The sequence below is a fragment of the Aquarana catesbeiana genome, linkage group LG08 (genome assembly GCF_042186555.1).
Source record: "Aquarana catesbeiana isolate 2022-GZ linkage group LG08, ASM4218655v1, whole genome shotgun sequence".
Taxonomy (NCBI): domain Eukaryota; kingdom Metazoa; phylum Chordata; class Amphibia; order Anura; family Ranidae; genus Aquarana; species Aquarana catesbeiana.
Genome location: NC_133331.1, coordinates 262,247,033 through 262,265,144, shown reverse-complemented (window position 1 = coordinate 262,265,144; position 18,112 = coordinate 262,247,033). Strand labels below are relative to the sequence as shown.

General features: G+C 41.5%; 1 protein-coding gene across 1 annotated transcript in view; it reads left to right on the top strand.

Annotated features, from left to right (window-relative positions):
* Positions 1 to 2,957: 2,957 nt before the first annotated feature.
* Positions 2,958 to 18,112, top strand: part of LOC141106391 (membrane-spanning 4-domains subfamily A member 4D-like) — a 28,079-nt gene continuing 12,924 nt past the window's right edge. The window contains exons 1-5 of the mRNA XM_073597141.1: positions 2,958 to 3,103; positions 5,478 to 5,770; positions 12,404 to 12,514; positions 12,600 to 12,656; positions 15,017 to 15,151. Of these exons, the coding sequence (XP_073453242.1) occupies positions 5,504 to 5,770; positions 12,404 to 12,514; positions 12,600 to 12,656; positions 15,017 to 15,151 (570 nt within the window). The 5' untranslated portion in view covers positions 2,958 to 3,103; positions 5,478 to 5,503. The remainder of the gene's footprint in view (positions 3,104 to 5,477; positions 5,771 to 12,403; positions 12,515 to 12,599; positions 12,657 to 15,016; positions 15,152 to 18,112) is intronic.

Here is an 18,112-nt window from a genome sequence, read left to right as displayed (position 1 = left end):
ATAATTGATATGGTGTCAGGTACCAGTGAGTGATTCATTTTTATGTTTGTTTCCAATGTGAAACGCAGTGTGATATGGAGTAGTTACAATAACTTGCCATGGACGATTGTGTATTGGAGTAGGATTTATTTTGATTTCCCATTTCAACATGGGAGGTGTCTTCAGGACTGTTGTTTTGTTTTGCAAGGTATTGTAAAGCAAGGAAATACCTTTGTGTGTATTATGTTGGGATGTAAAGAAGTTCCATACGTCCACTGAGAGCATTATATGTGGGGGAGGGTATTTGGTCAAGAGCGTGAGTGTGTGGATGAAACCAGTGGTTTTGGATATGCCATATTCTGCTATTAGGGACTTCCTGGATTTTAAAGTGCCATTGTGGCAGAGCTTATCTACTAGACATGTGCAAATAATTTAGTTACAAATCAAAATTCGAATTGCATCCGAATGTACGAAGAAAAAAATTACGAATTTCAACTAATACGAAAGAAATTATAATGAAAATAATGAATGAATTTGGCATGATTCGTTAATGTGTTAAAGGTCTAATGAAAAAAACGTCAACGCGAAGTAAATCTTACAGTCCAATCAGCTGATTCATTTTGTGCTGGAGGTTGGATTACTGGCAGAGAACTGGCCTGAGAACTGAATGAGAAGGATTTCAAACTACGAATCGTTATCATAAATATATATACATACATACATACATACATACATAAATAATGAATTAATAAAAGACTAAGAACTCAAACTCAAAGTAGTCCCTGGAGGACTAAAAGCAGCAAAGTGGACTAGCGGGATAAGGTGAGCTTCTGTAACAGAAACAATAGTGTGAAGGAGAATATATTCAAAGCAGCCAACAGCTACTGGTAAGAATATAAAAAGAGGTCCTTATAAAACCAACTTGTGCAGTATCCACTGCAAAACTGTACAGGGTTCAGGGTACTGGAGTAAGTACTTCTTCTGACTCCAAAATTCCAATTCAGAAGCTGGGCTGAGCTGTAGGAGTGTGGCCTCTAGGCATTTCTTGCTGCGGAAGTTCCTGGAAAACACGTGCCAATCTGAAGCCACATGGTTGGGCATCTGGAGTGGAGAGGGGCCAGTGGGTTTCTGAACATCAGGTATGATGTCCCAGTTTCAAAGGATCTTGAGTCCCTTTTCCATAGATGTAATGAGGAGTGACTTCCCCCCGCAGGTGACACTCAGTTTGACTGGATATTTTCATTGGTATGAGATTTTATGATTCCGTAGCGTCTTAGTGATGGAATTCAAATTTCGTCTGAGTTGCAGAGTGTATTGAGAAAGGTCTGGAAGGATTTGTAGATTAGCAGCCTGTGTGGGTAGTTGATCCATGCAGCGGGAGGCCTCCAAGAGCTTCTCTTTAACCTGAAAAAAATGCACACGTAAGAAGATATCTTGTGGTATCTTCGAAGGGAGGAAGGATGGTTTTGGGATTCGGTGAACCCTGTCAATAGTTAGATCAGTAGATGTGAGGTTAGGTATCACTGCCCGAAATAGGTCTTGGACAAAGTGGGGCAATTGTTGTATGTGAATGGACGCTGGTATTCCTGTGCTCTTTAAGTTGTTGCAATGAGATCTGTCCACGATTTTGGCTTTCAGTTTGGACAATTCATCCTGATGGGATGCATGGGAGTCCACTAACACATTGAAGGAGGAAGTAAGATCACACATTTTATCCTCTATATGTCCCACTCCACCCCCCAATCCCAGTATATCAGCATTACACCTGTGGAGATATGACATAAGATCAGATTGTAGGGAAGCGCGGAGGGACAGCAACATATCTGTCAAAGGGGCAGTCAGACACTGGCTGCCCTGTAGTGGGGAATGGCGCTATGGAATCAGGCCACATGGTGTCAGGGTGTATTTTGTGCTGAGAATTGCTCACCTCCATCAATGGATCAACATCCGAGTCATCGTCAGGATCCCTCCGGGATTGCAATTTGACTGGGCTGTGAGTAGATGGAGTCAATTGTCCGGACTGCATGATGTCTCTTGAAGGACACATGTCTGGCTTGCAGTCTGCTGGCTATGATGCTGGAGCATCCGATAAAAGTTCAGGACCGGCTCATGCCGGGCGGTCTCTACCACAATTTGGTTGAGGTTTGGGGCGCATGGTGGGGAAAAAGCTGGAGAGTTTCTTCAGCGATGCAGGGTCTCATTGGTGGTGCTGCATACTGCAAGGAAGAGAGGGAGTTCAGCTATCCAAGTGGTTGCAGATCAGGGCTGTAGAGTGCCTAAAGAAAGCTGTGGATGTGGATTAGCCCAGGAGCAGAGCAGAGCTCCGGAGTTAAAGAGGAACTGCAGTCTATTCACATAATTTGTAATAAAAACATCTTTGCCGTTCTGAAGCTTCCCTCCAACCACTTATTATATATATACTGTACTGTGAATCTGTACTTGCCAAATATGCTGCAGAAATCTCCCTCCACTGAGTCTGGCTACAACCGTTTTAACTGTGGGCAGCTGAAGCTGCTGCCTGTTCACTTCCTGGATTTACACAGACACACAGAGACATACCCCCAGCCCTGCAGCTCTCAATGGCCCTCTTATGACTCACTTCCTGGCAAACTCTCAAGAGAGTTAGAGAGAGAGCTGTGCATGATGTCATACGCCTAGGCTTTTTACCAGACAAGAAACAGGAAGTGGGCTGTATAAGGTATTTACTGGCAGAAAAAAAATGTTTTACTATCCAAAGTTAAAACAACAAGGGCAGAAGATTTAATAGATGGAAAGTTGAAAAAAATGACTGAAGGTCCGCTTTAAGCGACCATTTGCCGAGCAGTCGCCACGCCCCCCTCAATTTAGTTTTATTTTTGATAAGAGTCTCCCTTTAAAGGCACAGCAGTGCCAAGGATAACACTCTCCTAGAGGATAGTCACATCCGCAGTAGAAAGATGCCTTTGCGCAACATCATTTTATTTCCCAATTAAACCAGCTGCCAGCTCGGTTTTCTACAAATAGTTCAGGTAATATATAACTGGGCAGAGTAATAAAACAAAGGAAACAGAAGCATCAGAAACAGCAATCATATAAAATAGACATTTCCAGTCGCACAGCAATCAATAGGATCCACAGTTAAACGGTGAGTATAGGGGTGCAATGCTGCTATGTCTATTGTTATTCTACTGGGTGAGTACACATATTTATATCAATATTTATATGCACCATAGGTATGAAATTAAGAGATACCTAAAGCCAAATCTATTTTTTTCCAATGGATTGAGTAGGGAAGGATTTTTAGCCATCTACATCCTATTGGAAAGATTTCTCTTCTTGTCCTTTTTGCTTGCAACAGGAAGGCAGTATATTGTACATTTCTCCAAAGTGAGGAAAATCCTGTTTTAGACAATTGTCACCAAAACAGGTGTTTCCAGGTGGTAATGTGCAGCGTTAGTGGAAGGCTGACATGACTGGATTTGCATGAGAGGCTGGAGCCAATAGAATGTTAAATTATTAGAGGAGGGGTGGGATAGGGTGTGGTCTTGGTGGGTTGTTTGATGCTGGACCTATTCCTACTGATCCTGAAGAAAAGCACCTCCCTCCAGAAAAGCTTCTTCTACCTTCCCTCCCCTAGATCATTCTAGATCATGTACTGACGTTGCCTTCTTTCACTCACCTCTCCCCATCCTCCAATTTAGATACGTTGTGCTGTTATGTGAATAGTTTGATTTACAGTACACCAGAATTTAAAGGAGGGATTTTGATGATGATATCCAGGATAAGTCGTAGCAGCTGGCAGGGGTCTCAGGGTCTTTGAAGGCATGAGGTTGAAAAAACTTGGAGAATTATGGTTTAGGCCCATCTCAGGTGTGTGTGTGCCTTCCTAATTAGTCACAATACCTTGCATCCACTCAACAGGTGGAGAAGAATGTAAAACTGCCTCAGACTTGACGTCCTCCCAAGCCACGTACAGCTAAAGTATTTTGCCCCACCCACCCGGGGCTTAGTCATCCAACAAAGGGGTGTGTGCTTAGGAGTTCCAACCTGATGACGTTCACATTCCTCTCCACTTATTGAGCTAGTGGTGCTAGTCTATCATCCCTCATGCCTCCCTAATTAGGTTAGGTCATTAATGTGGTAATGGTTAGGTATCTTAGTAGTAAATTGTCCCGAAGGCAGTGTAGGAGCCGCTGGAGGTTTGGGCATTGATGTGGAAGTTTGAAGGCACATATAATTAAAAAAAAGGCTGTATCTGTTACAAAGTCCTTTGACCTATAAGGTGGTCAGTTATTTACATTTTTGTTGTTCTGTTTTGATAATGTTGAATGTAATTTTTAAACCTTTTGTAATTTCTTGTTATTTATAATGAAAGACTGCTATTGACATTGAATTTTAATACAATTTTACCTTTATATATTTTTTTTAAGGTCAGGTCAGCTGCTGCATCTGCAATACCTCAGTCGTTTTTTAAATGTTTTGAATGGGTGGAAGAAGGTGGGGGTCAAGGAAAAGGGGGCACAATCATTGCACAGATTGCCTTTTAAAGCAGACGTTTTACTTAAAACTATTACCCATGTAAATCCAACACACTCCACAATATCAAAAAGCCAACTTTTATTTCTTACCTCTATTTACCCCCTTTGTTTTCACCCGCCCCCTTCTGCGACTTTCACCCAAGTAAATATGACATGTCAGCCTCCTCCTGGAGCTTCCTGGGATACTCATGTCACACATCCCAGGAGGCAACAGGTTCACAAACAGAAGATTTACTTGATATCTCTCTCAGCTAGGAGAAATAATAAAAAGAGACTGCACATGTGCAAGATCTTGCACCGTGTCATCAGGGGGCTGACTGCAAGTATGTAGAAGAAACAGCGGTTCCCCATAATGGTGAAAATAATTGTAGAGAGGAATGAGAAGTACGATATAAAGGGGCAATGCTGGATTTGATGGCCTTGTAAGTATATTTATTCTTTTTAATTTAGGGAGACATTTATCACTTTAGGGTTTTTTTTTTTTTTTTTTGCACAAGTGGTGCAGGGTCAGCTTTTAGACCAAAGATATATGTTGCATGATTGTTAAGAACCAAGAATGCAAATCTGTATGATAGCTGCTGAAATGTTTACTCTGTGCTTGAACAGTTTTTATTAATGTCAAGCTAATCTGTTCAGTTAAAATAGACAAAATGGAGTATGAACAATTTACAGTAGTTCCTTTTTACCAACAACTAAGTACTGTATATAAGGATTACCTTATTGGTGTTAGATTAGAGAGATTGCTTTAGCTGTGTTTAGATTGTTATGGGTTTTGAAGAAGCACTTTTGACGGTGTGAACCGCGTCACCTCTCCTGGGTCCTGTGTCTTTATCTTGGTGGCTGCCATTTGACTTTTTTCTTGCACAAATTACGCTGAATCATTTTTGGTGGTGTGCAGCCTTTCCTTCTTTTCACATTAGAGAGATTGCTTTAGCTGTATTTGGATTGTTAGGCTGACTGTGGTCCTTTATACATTTCCAGAGTTGTCAAGAAATTTCTCCTTCATTATGACTTCACCAATTTCAGACAGTGCATTCAGTTATGAGGCCGTGCCAACCATCTCATCTCAAGAACCCGTTCTGAGCACTTCAAATCCAAATCCTATGGAGATCGCCCAACCAGTGTCCAGTGTCTATAACGTCCCTCAAGGTCCTCCCACAGTGAATATGTTTGCCGCTGCTCCACAATGGAATGCCAATGTTCCTTTGCCACAAGTTCCACTTTCAACCACTTTTCATCAGACCTTTCTGAAAGGGAAGCCTTTTGCACTGGGTGTAAGTACTAAAGTCTTCATAAAGAGACCAACTTCTATTATTCTCTACTCTACTTTGCTGTTTGCAGTTAAAGATTGGGAATAAGGATGAATTAATAATTGTAGGTTGAGATTTTATCTGACAATGGCCCTCATTCAAAATACAATGGGCAAACTATAAATGTACATACTGAATGTAATAAAGGCTGCCTATCATAGTAACTAGACTTTCTTTTTCTCAATAACCCTGCAACATTCTGTAAATACCTATTGACCCTGCCAGTAGAACAATTGATAAGGTGAAACTCTTTTCCTTCTGCTGTGAAATCATTGCAGGGTTGTCACCCTTGTTGTTCCTGAAGCTGCTTAGATGTTGGCAGCAGTGATAGCATTCCTAGATTTGCCCACAGCCCTTTAGGTTAACAGCACTGCTCTCTATTTGCAGAAGCTTAGTGGAGTTATGTCAAAGCTTTAATGCCTCCTATCACCTCCAGCACTGCCTAAAAAAAGGTACAGGCGAAATCCAGCTTCCATGCTGCATTTGTTTTTTTTTTAAAAGGTTAATTATATTTCTTTTAGACATTTGATAATGCCATCTTTTGCCTTGAAAATGCCTGTTTATCACTCAGAGAGGAAAAAAGTCAAGGCTTTAAACCTTCTTCCCATAAAAGTTTTATTGTGAAAAAGGTGTCTGTACATAGTTTTTATACAAACAGTAGGTGATTGAATAACAAGAATATTTACATATTTGATATGATCTTACTCTCAAGAACTTAGCTGGGCAGATGGGCTAATCATAAAGCTAGAAATCTCCACCATGCTCTGAGATCTATAACAAGGTAAAGCAGAATAGCCATTTTGAACATATCGCCTGGTGTATAGGGCCAGCTGTGGAGAGGCATTAAGCTTATATGTATATATCTGCCTGTTTATACCTAAGTAGGTATTGGGGTGTGGAACCTTTAAAGTGGAGTGAGGCTATTTGGGGGGGGGGGCGGTCTCATCTGTCTTGTTTGGTGTGGGGAGTAAGTGGAGTGATCAGTCACCTGGGCTAAACTGGTCAATGGGATAAGTAGGTGGGTCGTCATCTTCTGGATGGGAAGGGGGGTGGAAGCAAGATGGGAGAGATGTCAAGGGGGGGGGGGGGGGGCATGGGACAAAAAGAAGAAAAGAGGAGAAGGGAAAGAAGGAGGGTCCAAGGGAATTGCCTCCTCAGACTCCACCAAGCGTTATGGATATAAAGGGTCTCATGAGAGTATCCCTGTCTAGAGGTGGGTTTAATTTTTTAAGTCACACAATATTACAGCAAAGGTCAAAGAAATGCAAAATTTCAGTAAAAAATACACTAAAGTTAATTTTAGGGCACACAAACTTAATAAGTTACCCAATTTTTGGGTAAAATATAAAAGATGAGGTTGCACCAAGTAAATACATACCCAACATGTCAAACCTTAAAGCGGAGGTGTGCTGAAAAAAAATATATTAAAAGCACGCAGCTACAAATACTGCAGCTGCTGACTTTTAGTATATGGACACTTACCTGTCCAGGGAGCCCGCGGTGTCGGTAGCCGAAGCCGATCCGTCCTTCGGCTCTCGGCTGCTGCCGCCACCATCCTCGGTAATGGAATAAGGAAGTGAAGCTGTGCGGCTTCACTTCCTCTTTCCCTACTGCGCATGCACGAGTCGCGCTGCGCGTCCTCTCAGGTACCTGCTGTATTCTGTGTCTCACAGAATACAGCGAGGGAGGATGGGGTAGGCGGCGGAAGTGGCGTAGGTCACCGCAATCACCGCGGTGATCTATGCCAGGAAGTGGGAGCAAATACCTGTATTAGACAGGTATCTGCTCCCTCCTCCCCCCTGAAAGGTGCCAAATGTGACACCGGAGGGGGGGAGGAATCCAAAAAGTGGAAGTTCCATTTTTGGCTGGAACTCCACTTTAAATTTGCATGTGCCCATGAAATAGCAACAAACTTGTATTCTATATTTTCTTGTTAAATGTTTTTATTGGGTTTTCACAAGAGAAAATAAAGAATATAATGCTTGGATACATAGCATACATTCAGAATATTTTACAATATAATAGTAAATTTAGAACTATCTTACAACTGTGTTTACTGTATATACAACTGTAAATTAAAGATGTAAGAAAAGAGATAATGATCAAACAGTCAGACTAAATATCATTGTCCAGTTGTAAGATATGTAACATAAAAAGGAGAGAAAAAAGAAAAAAGAAAAAAGGAGTATCCCTATATTATATTGCATAAAAAAAAGGGATAAATTCCTGGCATATCACATTGTAATATACCAGCCTAATGAAAGAAAAGCTTAAAAATCAAAAGAAAATAACAAAGAAAGAGAAAAGGAAAAGATAGAAGGAAGGAATTTCCCGAGGTGGTGTTCTGGCTCATGGTAGATATACACATTTGATTGGTAAATAATCTATGTAACCTAGTGTAGCATCAAAGATTGGTCAAAATCAGTGGAGAAGTAGTGTTAACCCATGGTTGCCAAATCTTGCAGAATTTATTGAACTTATTCTCTTAAATAGCTGTCATCTTAGTGTATATGAGTGCTCTGTTCATTCTGTGTTTAGCTTCGTCAACTATTATGCCACGTACACACGGTCGGACTTTTCGGCTACAAAAGTCCGACAGACTTTCGACGGACTTGCGGCAGACTTTCTAACGAATGGACTTGCCTACATACGATCACACAAAATTCCAACGGATTCGTACGGGATGACGTACACTGGACTAAAATAAGGAAGTTGATAGCCAGTAGCCAATAGCTGCCCTAGCGTGGGTTTTTGTCCATCGGACTAGCACACAGACGAGCGGATTTCTGGGTCCGGCGTAGTTACGACGTAAAGATTTGAAGCATGTTTCAAATCTAAAGTCCGTCAGATTTGCAGCTGGAAAAGTCCGCTGAAAGTCCGGGGAAGCCCACACATGATCGGATTGTCAGCCGGCTTTGGTCTGTCGGCGTCCGTCGGACTTTTGTAGACGAAAAGTCCGACCGTGTGTACGCGGCATTAGAGTTTGGGACTTCCATGCCTTGGCAATAGTTTGTTTAGCTGCAGTTCTAAGTTGAATAAACAATTGAAATTGAGTGTGGGTAAGTGTAGCAGGCATAAGATTTAGAAGTGCCATGGCAGGATTTGGAGGAATTGAGGTATCCAAAGCTTTAGAAGCCATTAAAAATATGTTCTTCCAGAATTCTTTGACAATTAGACATTGCCACCATATGTGGAAATGTGTGCCTGGCGTGTCACATCCACTAAAGCAATTCATTGGATATGTAAGGACGAATTTTGCTATTCTAGCTGGTACTAGGTACCAACGTGCTAGAACCTTATAATTTGTTTCTACAGCAAAAGCAGTTTGGAGAGGAAGTTTTGGTGGCTAACCAGATACAGGGGGTCCCCTACTTACAAACATCCGACTTACAAACGACTCCTACTTACAAACGGAAAGAGACAACAGGAAGTGAGAGGAAATCTACCCCCTAGGAAGGGAAATTCACTCCTGTAAGAGTTAATATGGGAAAAAGGTGTCTCCACTGATGCTTTATCACCAATCCTTATTTCCCTAATAACCCCAAATTTTCAAAATCCAACTGTCATTGGGACAGAAAGTGAGGTGAAATCTTCTGAACAGGGGCACAGACAGCAAAACAAATGTTACAGGGGTGATAACCCTTCCCTAGGCTATCTAAAAAACTTAAAAATAGATTTTTTGGCTAGACCTAGTGTTAAAAAATGTAACTGTTCCGACTTACAAACAGATTCAACTTAAGAACAAACCTAAAGTCCCTATCTTGTTTGTAACCTGGGGACCCCCTGTACTAGACCAATCTTTGATATCAAACACTCAGTTCATATCCTGTGCCCATTTAGTAGCATACAAGGGTAAAATCTCGCTAGAAATCTCATTGAGTTGTTAAGCGACCCACACATCAGATGACTCATTTCATTCTTATATCAGTATCCTATATTTGCAATAGGCAACACTTTAAAAGCCCCCCCATGGTCATCAGTTTTAGTGTTGCGGAGGAGGTCTGGTGCTAGAAATATTGCTCTCAGTCCAGCGTGTGAGGCAATATGTAACATGTGTATCACAATCAATGTTTCATACGTAAGCACCCCCCATGTGTACATTTGCGTTCAAGCATGCATATATATGGGGGTGGGGGGGGGGTTAAAAAGTTATTTACTTTAAGCTTTTAAAAAAAAAAAATAGAAATCACTGCTTCTTGCCGGAATTTGTAAAAAACTTTTTTGCACTGGCACATGTTCCCCGGGTCAGTGCCCACCCTATGCTATTTTTTGACACCCCCTTGTCTATTAGCCCAGAAAAATGAGCATTTTAATTTGACATTTGAAAAAGGATAGATAAAACACAAAGCGCTGTGATGCTAAATAACTAATAATTACACATAAAAAACAAGTGAGGCTGCTATCAAAACAGAGTGTTTTCAGAACCACTTAAAAAAGAATAAACTATGATCTTTGAAGCGCTTCACAATGTGAAAAAAAGATGAATAAATATAAATGCTTAAATAAATCCAGCAGTGAGTAAGAATTCCTAAAAGAAAGTCCAGCAATAAAAATGTGTAAAATTATAAAGAATTAGTGACACCAAATGTATAAAAAATCCACATAAAGAATAAATAGGAATGTATTCAAAAGGTACAATATGTAAAATGTATAATCCGTTTGATCAGGTTCCACTAGCAAAGCTGTTTAGAAAAAACACACACTTGCTTGATTAAGGTGCTCATTGATACTTATGGCAACAAATGTTTCTTTTGCTCCTGTTCACATCAGATGTGCCAATCACAACCAAATCTCATTGACAGAGCAGATAAGAGAAAAACCGATCATTGTGCAATAGTTTTGATACCAAGGTACACAGGCAAACTTCAATCCACTCACGTGCGCCTTATAATGATAAGGCATATGCCTTATCATTATCATCAGAAGGATGATTGTGAAGAAATTAGATACCAAAGGGAATTGATTGAAAGTAGGGGCTGTCCCTTTTTTTGAGGTTTACAGCCTCTTTAACCACTTCAGCCCCGGAAGATTTGACCCCCTTCCTGACCAGAGCACTTTTTACAATTTGGCACTGCGTCATTTTAACTGACAATTGCGCGGTCATGCAATGCTGTACCCAAACAAAATTTGCGTCCTTTTTTTACCACAAATAAAGCTTTCTTTTTGGTGGTATTTGATCGCCTCTGCGGTTTTTATTTTTTGCACTATAAACAAAAAAAAGACTGACAATTTTGAAAAAAAAACAATATTTTAAATTTTTGCTATGATAAATATCCCCCAATTTTTTTTTTTTTAAGTTTCTTTATCAGTTTAGGCCAATATGTATTCTTCTACATATTTTTGGTAAAAAAAAAAAAAAATTTGCAATAAGCGTACAGTATATTGATTGGTTTGTGCAAAAGTTATAGCGTTTACAAACTATGGGAAAGATTTATGGCATTTTATGACGTTTTTATCTATTTTTATTTTTTTACTAGTAATGGTGGTGATCTGCGATTTTTAGCAGTACTGCAACATTGCAACGGACAGTTTGGAGACTTTTGACACATTTTTGGGACCATTGACATTTATAGAGTGATCAGTGCTATAGAAATGCACTGATTACTGTATAAATGTCACTGGCAGGGAAGGGGTTAACACCAGGGGCCGATCAAGGGGTTAAATGTGTGTTCCCTCACTGTGTTCTAACTGTGTGGGGATGGGACTAACTAGGAGAGATGTCAGATCGCTGTCCCTACTTTGTAAGAACACACGATCTGTCTTCTCTCCTCTGACAGCACAGGGATTTGTGTGTGTACACACACAAATCCCTGTGCTGACTCTTGTGCATGCGATCGCGCGTGGCCAGCGGCAATCTCGCCCGCCGACCATGCGCATCGGGCGTGCGCGGGGCGTGACTCCGGCTGCGCTTGTGCGCCCTCCGGTGGCTCTCCTGGGCAAAGCCGTATATATACACGAGATTTCGCCCAGGAGAGCCACTCTGCCGCAGTATATCTGCGTGAGCCGGTCGTGAACCAGTTAAGGTACAAAGTGTTTTTAATTTTTCTTAGGGGGGGCGTTTGAGAGCATTTTCACTTATCATACATAGGGCAGCCCATCCACCTGAATGGACTGCCTTACATGCAGCAATCGCCCCAAAGAAGCTTCAGAATTTTTTAGAGCGGAGCTTGATGCGTTTTTTACTGTGATTTTTGGTGCAGCGCATTTCTGAAATGCAAGGAAGCACACAGATGTGAAGGGAGCCTCATTGTTCTTGTGTTACCGCACCAATTTCACTTTCAGGCCCCATTCACATCACATCAGATTGTATAGTGTATGGCCATCTTTATATATTATTAGATAAGCACCTGAACGACCTCAACATACAGGGATATACAATGTAATGCTGACATATAATCGCACACATAGGATGGACTTGATGAACTTGTGTCTTTTTTCAACTTCACCTACTATGTAACTATGTAAGTGAGTTAAAAGGAAACAGCAATGGGTAGTATTAATAAGGGTAAATATAAGCACATAAAAGTGACAAAAGTAAACTGGAGCCTGATGTATATTGAATTATCTAAAAACAAGAATTGCCTTTTTTTTCTGTAGGTGGTGCTGATTTGTGCAGGCACATTTAATGTGATCATGGGAATTGGCATGATCTTCTCTGTTTACAGATTTTCTCTGATAAGTGGAAACCCCTTTTGGGCAGCTGTAGCTGTAAGTATCACTTCAGTTTTATTCAACTGATTTAGTGTTTCATTGTTATAATTAGAATTTTTACATGTATGCATTTATTTTGTAGTATATCATTACAGGAATCATGACCCTTTCAGCTTACTCTAAGATATCCATTTGTCGGGTATGTACAATTTTAATAAGGATTTTCAAAATGATCCCTTTAGGGCTCAATTCTAATTTATTTTTATTATTTTTATTAACAAATTTTCCAAGGCCCTAGTGATGATTTTTAGAGGACCCTCACCCATATTTTTTTTTTGCATGGTCCCCCATAAAATGCACACCAGATCCAAAGGGTTGGGTATGGATTCCCTATGAAACTTAATGCATATTTTCTTTGTAAAGGCCCGTAAACACGATCGGACTTTTTGACAACAAACATGCAAATTAGCTGTTTTAGGGCAACATCCGACCGTGTGTACGCTCTATCGGACAAACTTTTTCGGTTTTCATCGGCCTTTTGTTGGCTGTGCAAATGGACAAACTTTCCGGCAACAAAAGTCAGATGGAGCAAAGTCCGATCGTGTGTACACAAAGCCATCAGACTTTTGTACAAACTACAGTACCTACCTGCGAGAATGTTTCCAGCGCGATCCCATTGCGCTGGTTCTCGGCGACAGGGTACTGTACATCTCGCGCTGGCTGCAATAGGAAAAACACATTTTCCTATTGCAGCGAGACCCTTAGGTCTGGTATAGATTTTAAGGGGAACCCCCTACGCCGAAAAAACGGTGTGGGCCCCCCAAAATCCATCCCAGACCCTTATTAGAGCACGCAGCCCGGCCGGTCAGGAAAGGGGGTGGGGACGAGCTAGCGCCCCCCCTCCTGAGCTGTACCAGGCCGCATGCCCTCAACATGGGGGGTGGGCGCTTGAAATCCTTGTCTGCTTTGAAATCTTTGCCTTGCTGATGCAGTATTACTATCTTGTGTCTTTTTGCTGTTCTCAGTCTTGCCATGGTGTATGATCTGTGACATGAAACTCTTGTACAACCTCACCTTCGTAGCATAGTTTGGCTGTTCCTCACCTAGTTTTAAGCCTCCTACACAACGGTTTCTGTTCCAGTTAATGACTGTGTTTCAACCTACATAAAAAAAAAAATTAATGATCATTAGCACCTAATTGGTATAATTGGTTAATCATACATCTGACTTACAAAATCCCTGACTCTGTGCAAGTGTAAGAATTGATGCTGGTTTGAGGCCAAAGGGTATTCACACCAAATATTGATTGATTTAGATTTTTCTTCTGTTCACTCACTTTGCAATTTATATTGATAAAAATAAACAATTAAAATATATATCTGTGAAAGCATTTTTACTTTACAGCATTTCTTCAAACTTGCCTAAAACCTTTGCACAGTATTGTATATATACACATTTTCTCCAACAGTATCTATCCTCTTCCTGAAAAAAATCCATTGTCATTTTCTCATGAGCACCAACAGACCTTTGCGAGTATAAGTACTTTTCTGATAGTCCCTGGTTATGGTAAAAGAAACGTGCATACTATCACATTATGAAATACTTGCCTTAGAACGAAGCCCTCCAGTGGTGCGCTGTCACCTCTGACAGAGCTTCCATCTTCCCCTGGTCTTCCTTCCAGGTTCACGGCATGGACCTTCACGGACCTTCAGAGTGCATGCGCCCGTGACGTCACCGGCTGCAACCAGTGTGAATATCTCCTAAACGCTGCAAGTTTAGGAGATATTCATTGTGCCTTATTATAAGCTTACCTGTAGGTACAAATTCAAAAAAGGAGTTAACTACCACTTTAAAATGGTCCATTTTCTAATTTTAATCATTTGATATGTTTTATATTTTCTATTGTGAATAAAATAAGGGTTTATGAGATTTGCAAGCCATTGCATTTTGTTTTTTTGTAGATTTTACACTGTATCCCAACTTTTTTGGAACTAGGATTGTAAAGTGTTTTAAATGAAAAGTTATCGAATAATCAGCAAATGGCCATAACTGATTGTAAACCTTTGTGTTTTTTTTTTTAAATAAGAAACATGTCATACTTACCTCCACTGTGCAGCTCATTTTGCACAGAGTGGCCCCGATCGTCCTCTTCTGGGGTCCCTCTGCGGCTCTCGCAGCTCCTCCTCACATCAGATAACCCCCTAGGAGAAGCGCTCCCGAGTCCAGCATTTGCGTCCATAGACATGAATGCGGGACTCGCCCCCTCACCCCCCGGCGCCCGCATCATTGGATTTGATTGCCAGCAGTGGGAGCCAATTGCTGCGTTGCTATCAATCTATTCAATCAAGAGCCAGGACCCAGTGCAGAGAGGGAGAGCACGTCTCCGCCAAGGGAATTACGGTAAGTAAAACAAGGGGGCTGGGGGGCCTGTCACTGCCAGAAGTTTTTTCACCTTAATGCATAGGATGCATTAAGGTGAAAAAACATGAGGGTTTACAACCCCTTTAATAATATAAAGTCAAAAGCCTAATGTCTTAATTTACTTTTTTCCCTTTGTAGGTGAGAGGTTCTCTTGCTATGAATGTTGTAAGTGCTCTCATGAGTGGTGTTGGCATTATTCTCGCCTGCCTGGATCTAGTAAAAATGTCATTTCTGAGGTGCAGAGAAGATAACTCATACCACTGCTCAATAATTGTAAGCATATCTTTGTAATCAATTAAAATGTTTCTGTCTTTGTGAAGCAGAATTAGGAAAGCAGAATATAGTGGTGGCAGACTTACGGTTTACATTTGCAATGTTTGGAGTTCACGTGATACCCTTTATTGGCTAACTTTGGTTATTAACCAGTTCCCGCCCGCCGTATGCAGACGGACGTCCGGGAAGTGGTTCTGTTAGCCTGCTGAACATCATATGACGCCCAGTCAGGATAACATGCTGGCGTGCAAGGCACCGATCGCGAGTGTAGCGTGTCAGACTGACACCCCGCATCTCCGATCGTGATAAGAAGCCTCTCTCAGAGGCTTCTTACTACGTGATCTGCTGTGACCAATCACAGCTGATCATCGCATGAACCAGGAAGTGCCGGTAAGCGGCATTCCTCGGTTCGCGCTGACAGGGAGAGCCAATCGGCGGCTCTCCCTGTCAGAGGGGGGTCTGTGCTGATAATCAGCACATTATCAGCACAGCCCCCTCAAATGTACAAATCACCTGCCATCCAGTGCCCAGCAATGTAAAAACAATAAATTCTGCCAGTGCCCACCACAGTGCCAATCACTGCCAAGCAGTAACATCTGTCAGTACTTATCAGTACCTCGTCATCAGTGCTGCCCATCAGTGCCACCTGTCAGTGCCAATCAGTGCTGCCTGTCGGTGCCCATCAGTGCTGCCTGTCAGTGCCCATCAGTGCTGCATATCAGTGCTGCCTATCAGTGCCCATCAATTCTACATATCAGTGCCAACTCATCAGTGCCCATCACTGCCCATCAGTGCCACCTGTCAGTGCCAATCAGTGCTGCCTGTCGGTGCCCATCAGTGCTGCCTGTCAGTGCCCATCAGTGCTGCATATCAGTGCTGCCTATCAGTGCCCATCAATTCTACATATCAGTGCCAACTCATCAGTGCCCATCACTGCCCATCAGTGCCACCTGTCAGTGCCGCCTATCAGTGCCCATCAATTCTACATATCAGTGCCAACTCATCAGTGCCCATCACTGCCCGTCAGTGCTGCCTATCAGTGCCCATCAATTCTACATATCAGTGCCACCTCATCAGTGCCCATCAGTGCCGCCTCATCAGTGCCCGTCAGTGAAGGGGAAAACAAAATTTTATGACAGAAACTAAAAAAAAACTCTTTATTTTTAAAAAAAGTGGTCTTTTTTATTTTTTTTTTAGCAAAAAATAAAAACCCCAGAAGTGATCAAATACCACCAAAAGAAAGCTCTATTTGTTGGAAGAAAATGATAAAAAATTTAGTTTGAGTACAGTGTAGCATGACGGTGCAATTGTCATTCAAAGTGCTACAGCGCTGAAAGCTGAAAATTGTCCTGGGCAGGAAGGGGGGGAGTGCCTGGTATTGAAGTGGTTAAAGATATATTCTTTTGGGACCTTGGGTTCCAAACACAGGCATTATGAGAGGAGAAGTCAGTTGTGTTGTAGTACAAGGAACGTGCTGATAGCATACCTCTCATCTTTCTGAGATGGGAATGAGGGACACCTATTAGCAAAATGATTTAGGCATAGGACAAACTCTCTGCTGCACCCCCTTAAAAGAGAATTGTACAAAAATAAAAAAAGAATGGTTAAATCCACAAGTGCTTTTTCACCACTACTATTCCTTTATACTGGCCTTTTTAATTTACAAATACAGCAATTTAGAATTTGGATGAAAGGTTTCGCACTGGGAAACATTTTTTGAAAGATAAATAGTGCATTTTATATACAACTATGTAAATCAGACCAAAATGAGGGACATATGAGGAGGACAGAGGGACTTTTCTTCAAATGAGGGACAGTCCCTTGAAATCAGGGACAATTGGGAGCTATGTGATAGGAGAGAGCAGAGTGACAGAGAGCTGAACTCATTAGGGTTCTGCTCCTCCATTTAATGCCTAGCCAGTTGTTGGGGGTTGGAAGGAAACCTGTAAGTGAAAATAAAACCGCAGCGGAGAAAGTCCAGATCTCCTCCCCTGATAAGAAGAATTATGCTGAATGTAGAGCTGTGTAAATCTCATAATTGGATGGAATAGGATACTCTTTAAATTATTCAATCTCTAATACCTTGTACACATGACCGGACTTTTCGACCGAACTCGTCCACCGGAACGAATCCGTCGGACAATCCAACCGTGTGTGACGGACATTTTCGATCAAAAATCAGATGGACTTTAGAGTTGAAACATGTTTCAAATCTTTCCAAGGGATTTGAGTCCGGTCGAAAAATCCGCTCGTCTGTATGCTAGTCCGACGGAGGAAAACCGACGCTAGGACAGCTATTGGCTACTGGCTATCAACTTCCTTATTTTAGTCCGGTCGCACGTCATCATGTATGAATCCGTCGGACTTTGGTGTGATCGTGTGTAGGCAAGTCCGTTCATTCGAAAGTCAGTCGGGAAGACCGTCGGACCTTTGATGCCGAAAAGTCCGGCCGTGTGTACAAGGCATTAGTCATCAAGTAATACAGAAAGTTCGAAGTATGAAATTAAAAAAAAAAACAAAAAACTACTACTTATATATCATTGAAATTTGTTTAAAATGTTTAAAAGTGAACCCATGCTTTGGTTTGCAAAGGAACCGACTTCCTCAAATCTATCTTAAACCTTTTGTTTGTTTTGTATTGAAATGTGTTCTGTTGGCCTGCGACACAGCAGGGGGGGGGGGGTTTGAACGTAGGGGAATATCCAAAATTTTTAATTGTCACCAGGATAGAGGGGACGTGTGCCAAGCTGAGCAGGGACTTTCTTCACTTTGGTGAGATTTTCTCTCACTTTCTGCTGGGTCCATGGGACAGATAGTGAAGGGAAAACTTGCCAACATGGCACATATGGTATGAAAAACAGACTTTTTTTTCCAGTTTGATTTTGGATAGAGTGGGGAAGTCTATTTTTCTCCTTCACTGATGTGCACTGATGAGGCTGCACTGAGGCACTGATATGCTGC